We start from the raw sequence: 21265 nt of genomic DNA, 5'->3' as shown, positions 1-21265 counted from the left end.
ATTTTTGACTCAAATTGACCTCTGAACTGCTTATGAGCTATTTATAAGCAATCTTATATAAGAAGTCTCTAAAGGAAGCTATCAATTTTTAAAAAACTAGGAACATTTTTTTTCTAAAAAAAACTAAAGGAAACATCAAAATAATTGAGTCATTTTGGTTTGATATCCAGCCTTTCTTATTTTAAACTCATCTATTTTTGTTATCTCATTCATTCTACTTTGTCTAAAACTTAAGTATTATTCAACTTTTCATTAAGAATGTGATCTTAGGAATCCATTGAGTCAAAAAGAAATATAGCTATTACTCAGTAAAGAACTAAATCAACATTGTTAACAATTTTATAATATTTCTGGCAAATTTTATCTACCTTTTGTTTTTCCCCTGCCCAAAGCCAAGAGAGCTGGAAAGACTTATTCTAGGCTATGGACTCAGAATTGCATGTGAACATATTTGCTAGAGGCAATGCTGTCTAATGAGCAAGTCACCAGATTAAAAAGATTTGAATTTGTCATCACATTTAACATCTGTGGTCACTTGTCTCCAAAACCTAGAACTGATAAATCTAACAAAATTTAATGAAAACTCCATTTTTCCTCATAGCACTATTCTAATAGGTAAGAAGATATCAATTAAAATAATTTGAGCTTTGAACTGATGCAATTATTTTTCAATATTATTTAATTAAATTTAATTAACCTATAACATTTCTGTAAATATTCATACCCATTTTCAACATTTTTTAAGCCCAAGCATCAGGGCCCTCAAGTGTTATAAGGTATTTAATTTTATGTTATTGGTAAAATTTCCTCCTCCTACAGAAATGATGCATGTACTAGTAAAAGTACCAAGAAGTGTAATAAATTTTGCAGAGTATGGATGGTTGAAAAATTGAGACTGGCCTTGATTTGCCTACATCATAAGTTTAGCACATCTGATTATAATTACTGAGTCACCTCTCACTACTCTTCATCAAAAACAACCATTCCAAAACATTACATCACACCATTCCATCTTTAAACCATTTATAATTGCTCAGATTCCCTAAAATTTAGAAAGGAAAATAGAATACTAGTGATGTGAGCATATGGAAAAATTCTTTAAATGTTGTAATACTTTTAAGAATGTTATCACCTGTCCTAATTAGAATGATAAAGATAATATCCATAAAAACACCTATATGCTTATTATAGAATAATCAATATTAAGAATTTCCTCTTTTGTCTGCTAAGCATACAATTTTAAGTATATATTTTTATCCTTTGAACTCCATTTAATGATTTAATGAATAAATAATTATTCTGTATAGGGTTTTTAAAATGGAGACCAATGAGAAAAATTTGTCAGTGACTGTCCTAACATAAACCATGCTGCATTGGCCCGCCCTCTGCCCCATGCACCTCCCCCCATAGAGTAGGGAGAGGGAGGGGGAAAGCCTAAGGACCCCTATATAGTCCACCTGGGCCAGCACCCAGGGAAGGCCTGGAGTCCAGGGGAAAAAGAGGGGGATGGCTGGGGGCCTGCCAAGCCTCCCAGCATCTCCCAGGCTAGGGAGAAGACCTACAGAGTGGGGCCTCCCCAAACCCCATACCTAATAAGAGCTGGCCTCCAGAATCAAAGAGGGAACCAGAAGCCAGATATCTGCTCGCTCTCCTCCCCATGCCCCTCCCCCCTAGAGTAGGGAGAAGGGGGAAGCCTGAGGACCCCCTATATAGTCCACCTGGTACCCACTTCTGGCCAGCTGGGCCAGCACCCAGGGAAGGCCTGGAGTTCAGGGGAGAAAGAGGGGGACGGCTGAGGGCCTGCCAAGCCTCCCAGCACCCCCAGGCTAGAATCACTGAGTCATATAACTTCTTTTCTTTTTTTTCAAGAATCATCAAACTGCTTTCCATAAAAGCTGAATCAGATGGCATACCCATCAATAGTGAATTAAGGTTCTTTTTCACCATATACCTATCAATATAGTATCCTTGATATATGTTATTTTCTGCTGTGAGATAACATACCATTATTATTTTGACTTGCATTTCCCATTACAATAATTTTAAATTTGGGTATTTTGTTGTAGTTTCTGCTATTGAGTTGTATAAGTTCTTACATGTTCTAATATTAAATTTTAATTCAAAAAATCATAACAAACATTTCTCCAATTCAGCAGGGTCTCTTATACTTAGAACCAAATTTCTCTCATTGTGCAGGAAGAAAATTTTGTGCAGTTCTATTTGTTTATTTTTGCCTTTGTTTTGCTTATAATGGTTTTGAATCCCCAAAGACAGCTCTAAGACAAATGTTGTAGAGCTTCTCCTAATGTGTGTTGTCCTTCTATCTTTTAGATTTAGGAATTATAACAAAATGATATATCAAAATATTTTTGCATATAGTGTGAAAATGTCCCATTTAATGCATTCACATTTGAATGTCCATGTCTCCAATACTATTTATTGATGACTCTTCTCCATTTTTCTACTCTATGCTCTTGTTTCTTTTTTTCAGAAATTAACATCCTCTCTTTCACTGTCTCAATGGGACATTAACAGAGAAGTGAGAAAGATTAATGGAAAAAATGGCAGTGCATAAAAACAAAGCTAATGGTTCTTTGATACTGCTATAACTTAAATTGGGCACAAACACTAAATATCAATGAACTTGTGGTCCTATGGCTCCCCTGATATAAATGCAATATCTTATGTCTTACAGCTTATTCAGCTTAAATGTTTTCAAAATATGTACAAGCTAGGAAATAGATAAAATACTGAAGCACATATTTTGCATTTAAAGGTTCCTTCTTGAAAAAATAAGGATTACATGTCCCCAACACAAATAATCACCTGGTGGGGCCCTCAGCACTGCTGTACCCTAAGTAGTCCATGTCCACAATCAAGCTAATGTGCTAAACAACCAAGGCAGACTGAGTATCACAAAAGTGTCTCATGGCTGCATATGACACTGCTGACAAGATCTCAAAAGTAAACAAAATAAAACATTTAACAAAAAATTTAAAAAATGATAAAGAAAACCCTACATAATATACTATGTAAGAAATTTAAAATCCAAACCAACAACAGTTCCACTCATTCCATCTCACAACCTTCCAACCTTACTGGTCTCTTAGGATGATACAATTAAATTACTGCTAATTACTGACTACAACTAAATTACTGAGCAGTTTTTAAGTAGTACATGGATCATTATTATGATATGATATTTCTACATCAATCTTCCTTATAATCCACTTCAACCTATTCATCTATGCATTTACTTGTCTCTATATATAGACAATATCTATTATTTCCAAATTTGATGAGCTTTGTTTATGTTGCTACTGTCAACATAACTATGTATCTGACTTTTTTTTTACTTAAATAGATCATTTTAAGAGCATGAGAAAAAACTATGGATGTACAAAAGTTACTGGATTCTTTTACAGTCATTAGCAAAATCTACATGTAGAACATTCTAAATTCCAAAAGCTTGCATTATCATGAATTTGTCTAGTACAGGTTCCTATCAGAAAGAAAGAAAATATTACTTTTAATAATCTTCTATATTTTATTTAATAATACCCTCCTTGATAAAAAAATAAAGAAATAAGCAAGGGTCTATAAGAAAAATATTAATTTTAAAAATAATTTTAAGTTTATTTGAGGCACCATGCTTTACAATACTGTTAACACAAGTATTTCATAAATACAATGTTTCAACACAATATTTACCTAATGTATATTTCATGACATTCAATATATTAACTTAAATCTAAGAAAAATTATTTTTTAATATTTCAATTTCTTAAATAATATATAAAGAGGAAAATTCAAGATCTCAACTTCTGGCAACTTCTGCCAAAGATTTATGTTCTTTTCATAATATTATTGACATTGACACCCATAAATTTTAATAACTATCACTATATATAAAATGTAAGCTATATTTGTGCTACCTGCCTAGGAAAAAGAAAGCAGACACTCGTTTTAATGTAAATTAGAATGAAAATTGTATAATATTTTAACAAACTATATTGCACAAAACTAAAAATTCATTGAACAAAATATATTTTATTCTTTATGAGTGGAACTCTAAAGTTTTAAAAGCAGGGCAAAGACAGTGGATAGAGAACTTGCCTTATATGTGGCAGAACCAGGTACAATATAGGATATCCCAAATGGTCTCCTGAACTTAGCCAGGAATGATACCTGAATGCAGAGCCAGAAATAAGTCCTAAGCACTGAGTAGTTTGGCCCATATCTTTGAAAAAAAATCATTAGAATTTTAAAATGTGTATTACATTGAAACTATATAATCCATTGTGTAGATCAGTTATATTAATAAAACAATGACTCTTTCAGGGGCCGGAGAGATAGCACAGCAGTAGGGCATTTGCCTTGCAAGCAGCCGATCCAGGACAGGCGGTGGTTCAAATTTAGGAATTCCATATGGTCCCCTGTACTTGCCAGGAAGGATTTCTGAGCACAGAACCAGGAGTATCCCCTAGGCACTGCCCAGTGTGACCCAAAAACAAAAACAGAAACAATGATTCTTTCAATACACAAACAGGGAATGTCTCCTTGTTTCACTTAGTACAATAGATAAGATACGGAAACAATTGAAATGCACAATTACAGCTAAATAAATCAAGAAGTTTTGGGGTTCAAGTTGGGCCACAAAGCATTGCATTCATAAAATCAATAAGATAGAATTTGTATCAACTATATACTCAGACCAAGATGTACTAAAAATAGAAGTGAATTAGAAACAGAGAAATAAGTCTAACACCTTTAAATTAAAAATCTCACTAATGAAAAACCAGTGAACCAGAGAAGAAATCAAACATTCCTAGAAACAAATGAGAATGAAGAAAGGAGTTATCAGAATTTGTGGGCCACAGTAAAAAGAATGTTAAGAGGAAAGCTCCAAAGCACTCATCAGAATGAAGAAGGGGCACACGTAAATAGCTTGACTGAACAGCTTAAAAACTGGAAAATGACCAACAAAAGGAGCCAAAACCAGGCAGGAGTAAGAAAACAATCAAACTTAGAGCAGAAATTAATAAAATGGAAGCCCAACACAAACAATTGGAAGTATCAATAAAAGCAAAACTTGGTTCTTGGAAAAAACAAAAGAGTGATAAACATTTAGAAAACTCAAAACGAAAAGAATAATACACATCAGAAATGAAAATAGGGATTACACAAGAGACACTACAGTAATACAATGGATAATCAGAGATTACTTTAAGAATGTTTTATGTTTTGTTTTATGCCACAAAACAACAAAACCTAGAAGAAATAGATAAAACCTTGAATTTCTGTAACCTCCCAAAGTTGAACCAAGATGATGTAGAATATTCAACAGACCTAGCACTATTGAGAAAATTGAATGGTAATGAAAATGCTTCCTAAAAACAAAAGCCCAGATCCAGATGAGTTTGCTAGTTTATTCTTTCAGACCTTTAAAAAGACCTACTGCCAAAAATGTCCAGTCTCTTCCAGGAATCTGCAGAAACAGAAACACTTGAAACAGTTTTTATGAGCTAACATCACCCTGATACCAAAAGTAGATAAGGACACCACACAGGAAAGAAAATTACAAGTTGGTATGTGTGATGAACACAGATACAGACATCTTCAACAAAATACTAGCAAAATAGAATCAAACAATGCATCAAAAAAGATCAGACATCAGGACCATGTAGGGTTCATCCTGGGGTTTGAGGTTGTTTTAACATATGGAAGTCAATCAACATAATATGCCATATCAAAAAAGAAAAAAATCATGTAATCATATCAATTGATACATAGCATATTTAACATATAACATAGAATATCCATTAGCATATCCCATAGCATAATGGGAAAACTGATCTACAAAAATTGAGTTGAGATGGAAGAGGGGGTATTAGAGGGAGAGAGGTGGGAGATAGGAACATGGATGTGTGTGATTTTGGAAATATGTTCATGAAAAATCATTATTAGTAGGACTATAAGCCAAAAGTAATAAATTAATTCAACTTTTTAATAAATAAAATCAGGACAAGTATTTTTAAACAAACCAAAACTAAGTAAGCCTTGAAATTCAATTATGCTTCAGTAAACAAAACTACTCAAATCATTTACTTAAAAAATTATTTATTTGCATTTGAAAACAGATATGTAAGAGCAAAAAAAATAAAACCGTTCTACATTAGGTACTATATAGAACAGGCCAAGTCCCAACATAACAGAAAAATCCCATAAAAAATTGTAATGCAACACAGACAATGCCCGATATCAAATGTCATTATGCAAGTGGGAGAATATTCAACACTGAAGATTGACATTTTTGTGGTTTAGTATGAGTCATTATTTTCCAGTTGGAAACCATTAGTGTAGAGTACCAATGATATTGCTTAGGTTTCCCTTCAGATATTCTGAGATATTGAGAAAAAGAAAGGAAAAACATACTCTTTACCTTGGTTTACAAAATTCAATGTTCTTTACCATGGGTTTTAGTTCCCACGTTTTTCATCTGAAGAGAACTAAAGTTCCTGGGCCCAAAAGAATATGGAAGGAAAGGTTAAAAAAGATCAATTATATGTAGAAAGTTAGAATTAGACTTGACAGGGGCCGGAGAGATAGCATGGAGGTAAGGCATTTGCCTTTCATGCAAAAGGTCATCAGTTCGAATCCCGTTGTCCCATATAGTCCCCCGTGCTTGCCAGGAGCAACTTCTGAGCATAGAGCCAGGAGTAACCCCTGAGCACTGCTGGGTGAGACCCAAAAACCAAAAAAAAAAAAAAAAGAATTAGACTTGACAATGATGATTATAGAAGACATTTTCAATAATGCAATCTGAAAACCTAAAATGTACATGATATAATGCAATGCTGCTTAAATTTTAAAAGCAAACAATTACAAATTAAAATAGCAAAGGAAATCAGTGAACTATTTATCTATTTATCACTATTTATCTTCTATTAAACTAAACTTTCTAAGATGACATTAAATGAAATTACTTATAATTTGCAAAAATCTTTATAATTGTTTCATAGACAAATGGAATACAGGAAGAGAGAAATTTGCTCTACAACATTTCTCCAATTTATCTTTGCCTTAAAGTACCAATATATACATATGTCATTTTGTCTCTTACACATTATTAGAGATAATGAATCTCTTGATATATTTTTGGAAAATTTTAACAATTTTTAAATACAAAAAATTCCATTATAACCTGCACTTTCACCATGTCAAGCATGTCACAAGTTTACTCATTCATATAAAAAGTTTATTGTCCAATTCAACTTAGTATATCTAAAAGTTCTATTTTATTTGATAAGGTCCAACACACAGCCATTCATGAAAAAACTCTCAACAAGATGGGAATGAAAGTAACTTTTCTCAATATAGTTAAGGTCATTTACCACAAGCCTAAGGCAAATATTATGCTTCATGGAGAAAAACTGTAAGCCTTTCCCCTAAGATCTGGTACAACATAAGGCTGACACCTCTTGCCACTTCTACTCAACATACTACTGGAAGAACTTGCCAAAGAAATTAGGCTATAAAAAGATGTCAAGAACATCCATATAGAAAAGGAAGAAGTCAAGTTCTCAATGTTTGCATAGGTCATGATACTATACTTATAAAAACCTAAACACTCTACCAAAAATCTCCTAGAAACAATATATCCGTAAAGCAAAGTGGCAGGCTACAAATTAATGCACAAAAATCAATGACCTTATATAAAATAATGATAGAGAAGAAATAAACATTAAAAATAATCCTATTAACAATGCAAAAATTAAAATAGTTTGGAGTCAACTTAACTAAAAGAGGTGAAGGATCGGGGGCTGGAGAGATAGCATGGAGGTAAAGCGTTTGCCTTTCATGCAAGAGGTCATCGGTTCGAATCCCAGCATCCCATATGGTCCCCTGTGCCTGCCAGGAGCAATTTCTGAGCATGGAGCCAGGAGTAACCCCTGAGCACTGCCGGGTGTGACCCAAAAACCACAAAAAAAAAAAAAAAAAAAAAAGAGGTGAAGGATCTATACAAAGAAAACTACAAAGCACTTCTTTAAGAAATCATTTTTTAATAATATAATTTTTATTTTGATTGTAGTGGTTTACATATTGTTGACAATAATATTATAGGTACATATTTACATAAAATCAGGGGGGTTCCCATCACCGAAATCAAAGAACACAAGGAAATGGAGATCTATACCCTGTTCATGGATTGGGAAGACTGACATAATTAAAATTGCAAAACTCCCCAAAGCACTGTACATATTTAAGGCAATCCCTCTAAGAATAGCCACAACATTCTTCAAAGAAGTGAACCACACACTCCTGAAATTCATTAGGAACAATAAACACCCATAAATAGCTAGAGCAACTCTTATGAAATAAAATGATGGGCGGCAACACTTTCCTGAACTTTAAGTTGTACTACAAAGCATAATCGTTAAAAACAACAACAACAACATTATACTGGAATAGTGACAAACCATCAGATCAATGTAATAGACAAGTATACAGGAATGACTTCCAGACATACGGTCAGTTAATCTTTGGCAAAGGGTAAAGAAACACAAAATGGAGCAAGAAAAGCCTCTTCAACAAGTGTTTCTGGGGCAAGTGGCCAGCCAGATGCAAAAAAAAAAAAAAAAAAAGCAAACTCAGACCTCTATCTAACACTACACACAAAGATCAAATCAAAATGAATTAAAGATTTTGATATCAGATCTGAAACTATAAGGTATATCAAAGAAAACATAGGCAAAACTCTCCAGGACATTGGGAATAAAGGCACCTTCAAGGAGGAAACACTACTGTGCAAGCAAGTGGAAGGAGAGATAAACAAATGGGATTACATCAAACTGAGAATCTTCTGCACTTCAAAAACAGCTACTAGGGTAAAAAGATCACCAATGAAATGGGAGAAACTATTCGCTCAATACCCATCAGATAAGGGGCTAATATCTAAAATATACAAGGTACTGGCAGAACTTAACAAGAAAAAAATCATCTAACCCCATCAAAAAATGGGGAGAAGAAATGAACAGATGTTTCCTCAAAGAATAAATACATACAACCAACATGCACGTGATAAAATGCTCCGTCATTAATACTCAGGGAGATGCAAATCAAAACAATGGCATGTCATCTCAAGCGACAGAAACTGGCACACATCACAAAAAAAAAAAAAAAAAAAAAAAAAAAAAACAAGAACAACCACTGCTGGCATGAATGTGATGAGAAAGGAACTCATTCACTGGAAGGCTGTCTAGTCCAGTCTTTCGAGAAAACTATGGTTATGCCTTGAAAAACTGGACATTGAGCTCCCATATAATCCAGCAATATCACTCCTAGGGATAAACCCTAAAAACACAAAAGCACAATGCAATAATGCCTTCTACACTCCTATGTTCATAGCAGCACTTTTTACAATAGCCAAAATCTGGAAACACCCCAGATGCCCTACAACAGATAAGTGGCTAAATAAACTACAGTACATGTATGCAATAGAATACTATGCAGCTGTTAGAAAAATGAAGTCACAAATTTTTCCTATATGTGGATGGATATGGAGATTATTGTATTGAGTGAAATAAGTCAGAGGGAGAGAGATAAACACAGAATACTCTTACTCATTTTTGGAATTTAAGAAAAATAAAAGACAGTTTAGTAATAATACCCAGAAACAATAGAGATGATGGCCAAAAGGATCAGCCCATGATGTGAAGCTTACCACAAAAAGTGATGAGTGCAGTTAGAGAAATAATTACACTAACAACTGCAATGTCTATCTCAAAGATAGGCAGGGGTAGAGGAAGAGGGAAATGAGAATCATTGGTGGCAGGAAAGTTGCACTGATGAAGAGGGGTATGCATTTTATGGCTGAAACCAAATTACAAACATGTTTGTAATCATGGTGTTTAAATAAAGAAATATTTATTATTATTTTAAAATAAATAAATAAATAAATAAAAATTCTGTTGATTGTGAAAAAATCATCTTTTACTTAATCATGTTCTTTTGCTCCATTGAAAGAACTCAAAAGAAACTAATTACCACTATTTACTAACTCTTTATATATTGTTGAATTTTCTCCAAGTTAAAAAATGATGAACTAATATATGGACACTTGTGGGCTCACTCATGGTTCATTGCAGAGCATGACACACCTCTGCAAAATAAGTTACAATCATGGGCAGAGAGATAGTATATGGGTTAAATCACTTATTTGTGCCAACCCTTACAATGTGCCAACCCCTATTCAATGCCCAAACTGTGCATGGTCCCCTAAGCATGGAGAGGAATGATACCTGAGCACAGAGCCAAAGCCTCTAAGCACCACCATGTATGGTAACAAAATAAAAATTATAAATAAAGAAGGATATGGACACTAAGAAAGAAATAGGGTCAGTTTTACCTGTTATTACAAAGGATTTGTTCTTAGCTAAGTTATTAAAATAATTTTTTTTTTGGTTTTTCAGGGATTACTCTTGGCTCAGCACTCAGAAATTGCTCCTGGCAGGCTCAGGGGACCATATGAAATGTTGGGGATCAAACCCAGGTCCATCCAGGGTTGGCCACATGCAAGGCGAGCCCTACTGCTGTGCTATCACTCTGGCCCCATAGGAAAAGAATATTTTAATACACTTTTAATGGCAATAGGTGATCATAATCTCACTTCAATAGTAATTATCTGACGCTCTTGTCATGAAGACAAAATCTTTTTTTTTTTTTTTGGTTTTTGGGCCACACCCGTTTGACACTCAGGGGTTACTCCTGGCTATGCTCTCAGAAATCGCCCCTGGCTTGGGGGAATCATATGGGACGCCAAGGGATCGAGCCGCTGTCTGTCCTACGCTAGCACTTGCAAGGCAGACACCTTACCTCTAGCGCCACGTTCCCGGCCCCGAAGACAAAATCTTTTACATCTTTCTCCAATCTACCCTTTAGGAATGTGAAAGTAGTTGCTATAGTATCATGGCTCTGGACTTTAAAGCTGGGAGAAATGACAGAAGATACAATAGTATATGATATAGAGTATTTTTCACCTAAGTAGTTCTTACAATTATTCAAAGTACTACCTTATCTACTAATTCCTCTAATTCTCAATATAATACCCTGAAATAAGATAGTTCTGGCAAGTTTTTAAAAAATTTTATTGAATTAAAGAAGCATGATTTACAAAGTTATTGATAGTGTAGTTAAGGCATACAATATTTCAAGGAATGATGAGTTCTGGCAATATTTATTGGATGCTTTATGACTCAGAATATAAGGAGAAAAGAAAAGATGATTGGTGGAATTCTTGATTTCTTATTATTTAATTGATTCAATGCTAGATTTTTAAATCATAAGCCAGTTATTTATGGTTTAAATTATTTAGCTTTATCTTACATGCAGAAATGATGTTATAGAACAGTCAAATTTTGGACATAAAATATATAAAGAACTTAACACAGTGGTTGGCCCAATAAAGAGCATTTGAATTAATATTGTTTCTGGCTCTTATTATAAATATTTATTCTAACTTTCTATTCATAAATGTCATATAATTTTATTTATAGGCATTTATTTTATCTCTTGAAGACCTTGAGGTTCAATGAAGATCAATAAATGCTTTCTTAATGAAATGCTTTCTCCATCAAGCTAAAATTGCATTCAATAGTCATAAAGTTAACACAAATTTTATTCCAATTGCATATGGCAGACAGACTTCCTTGGTCCAGAAGGATCAGAAGGCGTCAGAAATTAACCAAAAGAGGGAGCAAAGAAATTACCGTATTTGCTGGTGTAAGACGACCCTTCAATCCATGAAAAACTTCCTAAAAGTCTTAAAAGTAAGTTACTTCTTAAAAGTAAGAGGGGTACGGATCACTTGTCCCTGAAGCTGGAACAAGTTTCAGCATGCTGTATACCAGCATATAATATGACTCCCAACTTTTAGGAAGTTTTTCATGGGTTGAAGGGTCATCTTATATGCCAGCAAATACGGTATGTAGTGTTTAGGGTGCTTGCTTTACATGCAGCAAACCTAAGTTTGATCCCTGGCATCCCATAAGGTCTGAGCACTGCTATGAGTTAGGCCTGAGTGAAGAATCCAGAATTGCCACTGCTCTTAACGCCATTTTCTATATATTCAGCAAGTTCCTTACATCATTATATTTTTCTAAATAACTCCTAATAATTTTGTAATCTATACTTATTCATTATTTTTTATAGAGGGATAACCACGGGGCACTTGGATCATTCCTAATGATTCTCTTTTTCGTGTAGGCTTGACAGGTAAAACTGTGCAGCTTGCATTGTTCAAATGTTACCAAGGCCATATACCAGTGGAGCCCAGAGGGCCATGCAATGCTGGAATACTAACTCAGAGTTTGACATATGCTACGCATATGTTCTACTTCAGAGTTATCACTTTTAATGTTATTTAAAAGCTAAATTTTCTAACTACATATGACACATTACATTTGTACAGGAAAGTGTCAATAAAGAAAAATACTAAGTGGCAGTGTAAGTATCTACTATGAACAATTTAAGGAAAGTAAATTTGAAAATCTTTCAATATGAAGAATAGGCGAAATTTCAGAAAAAAATACACATACATTCAAATCCTAACCACAGCAAATGCTAAAAGGCAGCTAATTGAACTAGGAAAAATAGTCACATCTAATACTTTAGATACGGTCTTGATATCCAAGATAAATAAAATACTAACAAAGATCACAAAAACAAAATAAAAAACCTATCAGTAATAATGAAGAGGAAATGAATTTCTCAGAGGAAAAGAAACAAATTGCCAATGCACATGTGAAAAAGTGCTCAGTATCACTTATCTGTAGGGAAATCCATATCAAGACAACAACAATGAGATATAATCTCAAGTCAGGGAGAATGGCACATATCAAAAATAGTAGGAACATTGGGAATGGCCCTGATTCATTGTTACTATGAACCTTAAATACTACTGTGAAAGATTTGTTATTCACTCTTTGCTCATAAATAAAAATTATTATTATTATAAAAAAAGAAACTGTGGTACATATACACTAGGAAAGACTATGCAGCTGTCATAAAAATGAAGACATCAAATTTTCATATAATGATTTGATTTTACTATATGTTCACATGGTCATATCCTCTTGAAGCTCTCAGAAATAAAAAAATTTCTTTGAATATGACTATGGCATGAGATGATGATTAGTAAGTTGGTGCCTCTCTTTTTTATTCTTTTCTGAGTTTTATTTAAGTATCGTGATTTACAACACTGTTAATAATAGAGAATCAAGCAGACAATTTTCCAACTCCACATATACTACCAGTGTCCACATGTAGGGCATACAAAATTGCTGACAAGCATCAGAAAGTTTTTAAACTGTGGGTTCTATGAAAGGGAAGTCACAAATACAATAAAAGTAATAAGAACTCAGTGAATAGGCTCAGCAACAAAATGGGGGAAATAATCAGTAAACTGGGAAGAAAACATGATAAATCACTGATATCAACAGTGAAGAGAAAATAGGCTAAAGATAAGAATAGGAATTAATGAATTTATGTTTAAAATCTATATTTATATTATAATGATTCCAAAAGAAAAAATATTAGGGCTGTAAAAAATGCCCAAATAAAGGACATCTAAAAACCTAAAAAAAAAAATAGTAGGAACAATCTGTGCTGGCAAAGAACTCTTATCCAATGCTGGTAGGTTTAATTTTATGAAAAATGTTATGTAGACTCCTCAGAAAATGGAGAACAGCCATATGACTCAGCAATTGCATTTTGGGGTATCTATCCCTAAGCCTTAAAACGTTCATTCAAAAGGACATATGCACAAAAATTCATTCCTACAATGAGGACAGAGTCTAATATGTAATCAACCTAGGTGTCTAATGACAGATGAATAAATTATAAAGATGAGATACAGTGCTTTCTCCTCATGGAGACTGCCCTACTAGCCAGTTTGGGACTTGTAAATGAATAAGAATAAACAAGAATAAAGTCTTGTTTTGTTTAAAAAAAATTAAAAAGAGATACAGATACACAGTGGAATACTATGCAGCTTCAAGAAACAGTTAAATCATGCCATTTGCTGCAACCTGGTTGGAGCTAGAAGATATCATGTTGAGTGAAGAAAGCCAGAAGAAAGACAAACATAGGATAATCTCACTTATCTATGATATATGAAATAATTGTATTAGAAAATGTAATGTAGTAAAAGATGATGCCTAGGTCACCCTTGACCTTGAATCCTACGGAGGAAAAGGCCAGAGAAGAAATAAAAACAAGGTGGAAAGGAAATAAGAACAATAAATAATGGGAAACAAGGATCTTCAGTTATATGGGAGATGATAAATCTCAACTGGTATCAAGTACTTAGTCTTCAATTCCTCAATTACTAAAACTGCTATCAATATTATTAATAATCATATAGAAGAAGTCAAATTTGAATTCTTCAATATGATTATAACTTCCAATTCCATATTATTTTTATTAAAATTGAACAGCAATTTTTTTTAGCAATTGCATTTCTAAATACCTATGCCAAGAACAAAAAACAATATAACATTTTTATGCCACTAAAGAAGATAGCTTGGTGATTTTTATAATATTAAGTATAGTCTTATAATGTGATTTAGTCGGGTCTTTGCTTTGTATTCATCTAAAGTAGTTAAAAATTCTAAAATTTGATGTTATTTTAAACAAATATATATTTTGAGGTCTTTTAAAGTTTTCAGTGTGCAAGAAGAAAATTTAATCTATTTTATTTCTTTAGTAACATGTTAGAGGTCATATAAGTGGGATTTAGACATTCTTTATGATTCTCAGCCCTGTAGTGTATTCCTGATGATTTAGTGCTTCACTAGGACTGACTGGGGAGACCAAAGTTACACACAGCAGTATTTGGGAGCTGTATGTGATGCCAAAGAAAGAACTTCATGCCTCATGCATATCACAAACATTATAGTTGTATAGAGAAACTTTATACATAATTGACCAAAATAGAAGCAACCAGGTTCCTTCAGTAGGATTACTAAATTGATCTACACAAACAGTAGAATATCACTTACTCGAAATAGGAAATGAGAAGAGCTAGAGAGCTTAGAGCAAGGAAGGCACTTGCCTTACATACAGCCAAACTGTGTTAATGTTGGTACCACATATGATCTCCTAAGTACCACCAGGAATGATCCCTGAACACAAAGTCAGGAATAAACCCTGAGAACCACAGGATTGGTCCCAAAACAAAATGAAAAAGAATATAGTCATTATATCTAGGTCATGTAAATCAGCATTAGAAAGAAGTAATTTGTTTGAAAATAGAAAATTAAGAATATTACAAAAAATTTCAAAAATACACTTACTTACCAATGTTTCCTGAATTTGAAACCATGGTGCATTCCTACATTCCTAGACATTTTTATGTATAACTTTAATATTCTGAGCAATAAAAAAATAAGCTAGGACCACAAAGATATTAAAGCTTGCTTTGCATGCTACCTATCAGTGTTCTATTTCTGGCTTCCTATATGGTCCCTGAGCACCATCAGGACTGATCACTGAGTGTGGAGGCAGGAATAACCCCTGATTACAGTAGACTGTGACCCAAAAAGAAAAAAGTTAAAATTAAAGCTTTATTTAAACCTAGTAAGAAGCACAGAATCTTTCTCAGCAAAGATTCTTTAGCCAACTATAAAATCAATACTAAATCTTGTTTCCATTTTCCAGATACTATCTTAATCTCAAAATTTTGCATGATTCAGGTTTCTGATTAAAATGATTTATGATGTAACTTCCAGGAAAACTAACACAGTGAATTAGTTGTTTCTAAATCACTTAACTGATCAAAATTGACCAAAAATTCACCACTTTAATATTAGGAATAAAAACTTTAATATTAGGAAAAAAACTTCTAAAGGCTCACAGTTTTGTTTCAATTAACAAATTCATCTTAAAGTATTTTCTTAAAACAGGAAAAAATATTCAAGACATGAAATAGTAAAATAATTTTTAGACAAAGCAAAAATTAAATTCTAATCATTGAACCATGATAACTAGTTTGAAATTAAACAATCTATCACAAATGTCCATTTAGTAGCAAGAAGATATAAATTTAGTACTTTTATATGTGATGGTATTATAAAACATATTCTCTTCTCAAATTAAAGTGTTTACATTAATCAATTATATTAGTAATTATTCAAAGTCAGAAATACAACTAATAATTATACGAGTATGGTCCTAAGGATTTCGTAGACAATATCTAGAGATATTTTATCACTAAAAAGAATAAAAAAAGGAAACACATGGTTAAAAGCTGGCCTCAAACTAATTATATTAGAAGCCTCTATTCAAGAGCAAGTCACTGTAGTTTTTCTTAAAATAAAATGTTACCAATTTTCAATCATGAACAATTTCTAATCAGTGTTTAAATTGCAGTGCTAAAAAGAAAAAAGCTTTAAAAAGTGCTAATAAAACCAATTTTAACCTAAGAAACAAATGACTTCGATTATTTAAAAGCTTGCTCTGAACTCTAGTCTTCGTAAGTTTGATAAATCCAAATGTATGACATCTCAAAAATATTTTATGATATTCTTATAGCTATAGAATATATAGTTATCACAAAACTTTTAATTAGAGGAACTGCTGCATAAACTAACTTGAAATGTAATTTTACAATAACATGTAACTTTGTGTATAAAGTATAGCTTTGTTTGTTGTGTTTGAGGCTATACCCAAAAATACTCAGGGCTTACTTTTGGCTTTGTGCCCTGGGATCACTCCTGGAGGGCTAGGGAACTATATGGGGTGCCAATGATCAAAGCTAGGTCTGTTGCATGCAAGGGCAAGTTCCCTACCCACTATACTCTCTTATCAGACACAGTTATGGATATATTTTTTAATTCTATTGGTAGATTCTATTTTAGAGGGAACACATTTAAGTGTCCAAAGGAAATCTGAATTAAAACACAACTTATTTGAATTTTAGCAGATACTCTGCGCATAAAACTTATATAAGAAATTACTTGGTTAATAACATTAGAAAAGTTAAAAGGATACTAAAGAGGTTAAAAAAAGATATCATTTCATTTGTTATTTTTGTTTATTTGCTTGTATCCTTGTTTTAGCTTTCCTCAAAAAACTTACTTTCTATTGTAGTCAATGGTGTTACAAGAAATCTGGAAGGAGACTTCGCCTATGAAAGTCTGATTCTGCATTCATTGTGAGACTCAAAGTCCACAATGGCTGTTTAGGGATTACCAAGGCTACACACAACAGTACTTGGGAGTTGCATGTGGTACCAAGGATAGAGGTCAGTGTCTCGCATACAAGGCATATATTTTTGCAGCTAAACTATCTCCAGAAACCTTACCAAAAAAATGATTTAAGACCTATATAATATTTTATTGAGAAATACTTCTAAACAAAATGCATATTAACATCACATGTGCCTAAAATAAAATGTCTAGGGTCAGAGAGATAATATAACATGTAGACTTTTGCTTTGTAAGCAGTCAAACAGGGTTGAATTTTCAGCACTGCAAACAGTCCCTAAGTCTTTCCTGGATGTGTCCTTGAGTTCAGAGCCAGGAGTAAGTCATGAACATAGCCAGGTATGGGTGTGACCCAAAAATAAAATAATAAAAATAATAATATATAATGTGCCATTTTAGGTTGTGGTTTAAAAAAAAATTTGCACAGTATAAGCAAAAAGCAAAAAGCCCAAATGGACTGAATTCAAATACTGGCTCAGACATTTGCTTTCCAAAGGACAAAAGTCAATTAGTTTTCTTTTTGTACTTTCTTTGTACTATATGTTCTAACTGTAAAATGGGAATAATAGTTTACTAGTGAAAAAAGTTGTATGTTAAGTGTTGTGTATCAAATGTCTGTAAGTGAATTAAATTAGCTTATACATAGTTAAGTAATTTATTTTCAATAGATGTCAACAATGTTAAATGACTATGAATTAACTACTCAGTGTTTGTGTAAGTTCTATAAATCAGTTCCATCCTGTGGACCCTTCTTTCCCACAATACATGTACAAAGTTGTTATCAAAATGGATGGCAATAAAAATACTGCTATCTGTGTGTTATTGGGTGCTTTTTGCTTCAAGGTTGAACCTACTCATATCAGCTCCAAAAAACTATGATGATATTTATCAATAAAATTTAAATAAAAGAAACATAGAATATAAGAATACTTATATAGTTTTCAGGATTTCTCTAGCCTTTTTTTGCTAGAACTATTCTCTATAAATAAGGGCAATTAAAGCTCAAACTATAAATTATATAATATAGTTATTAAACATGCAGTACAATAAAATCAGCAGTATTCCACATTTTTCACATTGCCTGCAGATCTTAAACTATAAAACAGTACTACAATCATTCAATTGTTAGGAAAGTTAAGCTCCAGAAAATTAAATATTACCTTACAAAGAAAGTAGTAAGACTATAAAGTCTTTTCATTAAAAAATGTAATAGAGGCTGAAAATAACATATTCCAAAGTAATTTAGGCAATTTAGTGTCTTAAAAATTCATAAGCAGTTGTTGCTATTAAGTGGCACATTTAGAAATAAGCCTTAGTATCTGAGCAAAAAGACAAGTGGTTGGATGACAATGAGTACAGACATTCTGTTAGACTTATGAGGTGAATCCCTGAAATCCTACAATATCATACATCCATTATCAGAAATTTAATTAGTAAAAAATAGATTTTGAGTGACTATAATGTGTCAGTCTTTGTTAATTGTAATAAAAATACCATCCCTGTAGGAGGTGTTGATAATCGAGACATGATACATGTGTTGGGATGGAAAGGAGGGTAAGGCAATAGGTACAAGGAGAATCTATATCTTTAACTAAAAACTAAAGTCTTAAAAAACATTATATCTTCAAAATATGAGATGTCTTTGTAACACACGTATAATCAAAATAACAGTACTCTGACAAAAATATAACACCAACTGATAATTCAACCTCAATTTATTTAGTAGTAACATGTGTCAAGCACTACTCTGAAGAGGTTTAAAGATATATAAGAGCTAAAATATAATTAAAACAGCCAGTGGAAGATTAGTTTCACGAACCGCATGTTAAATTGTCATCATTTAAAATACTAATTGAACCATGAAAAGTAAAGCAAAGCATTTTCCATTCAGAATGATTTTTTCTTCTCAATGAAAAAAATGAAAGTAAGGGTTTTATAGATGCCCTAAGGATTTTCAATGTCTTATATTTGCTTGTTGCTTAGAAAACTCAATGTTCTTTATTTCTTGACTAGTAAGTAAAAACGAAAAGTTTGTCATTTCTTGGCCCCCATAAAGAAGCTGATCTTTCAACACACTTCTCAGCAAGATGTGGCAACTCTGTTCCCCCACGACTTGCCTACATGAGTAATTGTATTCTTTTGCTTTAGCAGCTATTGGTTTTGGTTTTTAACTTTCTATTTTAATCTAACAAGTTGAAGGTGACAGTGCAAGAAAACTTGACCACTTTTGAAGATAATATGTTTCTAAATTGATCATTGTTTCTTTAAGGAATGGAAGAACTACCCAAGCCTTTAGCATCCCCTTTCCATGTTAAGACCATTCACTAAGTCACCCAACTCCCACTTACCCCCAACATCTGGTAGATGTAGTAAAACTCCGGTCCTTGTTTATACAGGAAAAAGGTTTTCCAGAAAAGGAAGGCATTCAAGGAGAGCCAGATAAACTAGTCACAAAAAAAGAAAATGAAAAATATTAACGAAACAAATATTACCTGCTGATTGGAAACCTCAACTTTGTCAATGGGACTCAATAGAAAGTTGCAGATAGCATTCCCATACTCAGCTTACTCATTGAGCCCCAGCACCTGAGATGAAGCATTTAAGTAGCAAATTGAAGTGCCTATAAAGGATCTGCAGATAATTCTTCCAATAGGAAAGACTAAGAAAGTGGTAGCATAAGTCCCTGTGTGCCAACTTTGTGTCTTATTAAAATCTAACAGCAACACCCAGCAGAAACAAATCTGGAGATAAAGGCAAAGGGAAGTCAAAGGGAAGGTAAGATGCTTTGGAGGCTTAAGACAAAAAGTGAGTTCATTAAAAGTGGCCCTTTCTGCCTTCCACCTGCATTCCCATTCAGGTGTTGCGACTTGCCCACGTCTTTGCCAAGAGGGGAGTGTGGGTGGGTGGGGGGCAGCAGTCTTCATCGTGGACCAGTGGAAAGTTTTTGTTTAAAAACTTGAGGATTTCCAACTAAAGGCTTGAAACTGTCCCTTCCAGTTTGTTCCCCCCTGCGCAGGCTCAGAGAATGAATCAAAGCGCTGCAGAGAGACAGACGCCAGGGAGCCTGCCCGCCATCCTACCAGGCAGAGGTGCTTAACCCCCTCGTTGGCCAGCCAGCTCCTCCAGGACACAGCCATGCCGAGGCCCGTCGCGCTGCTGCTCACCGCCGGCCAGAGAAGGAGCCGCAGCAGCGGCCAGCGGTTCCAGCAGAGCAGCCTGCGGAGTGAGGGGGAGCTCGGGGTCAAAGACTGCCTAAACGGCGCCCGGGGAACGGGCACCGTGCCAGCCCGGGCGGGGTCTGGCTTTCCCACCCACTCACCCACCCGGCAGGCAGCAGCTCCGACCCCGCGCGCCTAGCGCGCACCGCCCAGCCGTGCAGGCCCCACCATCCCCGGGCGCGCGAGTGTGCGGCGCCGCGCGCGGCCCCTTTGTCCGGGGACGAGCCTGTTGTTGTGGCGGCTGCGGATGTCCTGGCCAGCCGGCTGAGACACATGGATCCGAGACGGGGGCTCCGACACACAAACACCTACCCGGGATGGGGCTGGAGAAAGGATTCCACCCCCGCGCATGAACAAACAAAAAGAACAAAAACTTTTACAGGAGCTGGGGAGGAAATTGGAGACAGATATCTCCTTTAGTCTAACCCTGTCTCCAGCCCATCGTCACAACCCCATCCCGCCTATCCGGCCTCACCTACCTATCCTGTATTCTGCCCACCTACAGGCGAGCCGCAGAGATAAAAATTGAAAGACTTTATGCTGGGAACAGGGGTGGAAGGAGGACAATACTGGTGGTGGGAATACCTCTGATTCAATGTCACAATGTACCTTAAGTATTAGTGTGATTATTTGTGGTTCACGTTGGTCACAATAAAAATAATTTAAAAACATGAAAGACTTTTTTAGTTTAACACACAAAACAACAACAGCACCAACAGCAACAACAACAACCAAAACAAACAAAAAGCGCAAGGGGCTAATGGTTAACACAGACTGACGTAA

The 21265-nt window shown here is 34.3% G+C and overlaps 1 protein-coding gene across 2 annotated transcripts in view; it reads right to left on the bottom strand.

Moving 5' to 3' along the window:
• NOX4 (NADPH oxidase 4) overlaps positions 1-20401 on the bottom strand; it is a 161746-nt gene extending 141345 nt beyond the window's left edge. For both annotated transcript variants that reach the window (XM_049781331.1, XM_049781332.1), the window contains exons 1-2: positions 20345-20401; positions 19613-19708 (exon numbers count right to left, since the gene is read on the bottom strand). In XM_049781331.1, the coding sequence (XP_049637288.1) occupies positions 19613-19708; positions 20345-20401 (153 nt within the window). The remainder of the gene's footprint in view (positions 1-19612; positions 19709-20344) is intronic.
• Positions 20402-21265: the final 864 nt, after the last annotated feature.

This window comes from Suncus etruscus, chromosome 9 (assembly GCF_024139225.1).
Source record: "Suncus etruscus isolate mSunEtr1 chromosome 9, mSunEtr1.pri.cur, whole genome shotgun sequence".
Classification (NCBI taxonomy): Eukaryota; Metazoa; Chordata; class Mammalia; order Eulipotyphla; family Soricidae; genus Suncus; species Suncus etruscus.
This window is presented reverse-complemented; position numbering and strand designations above follow the sequence as displayed.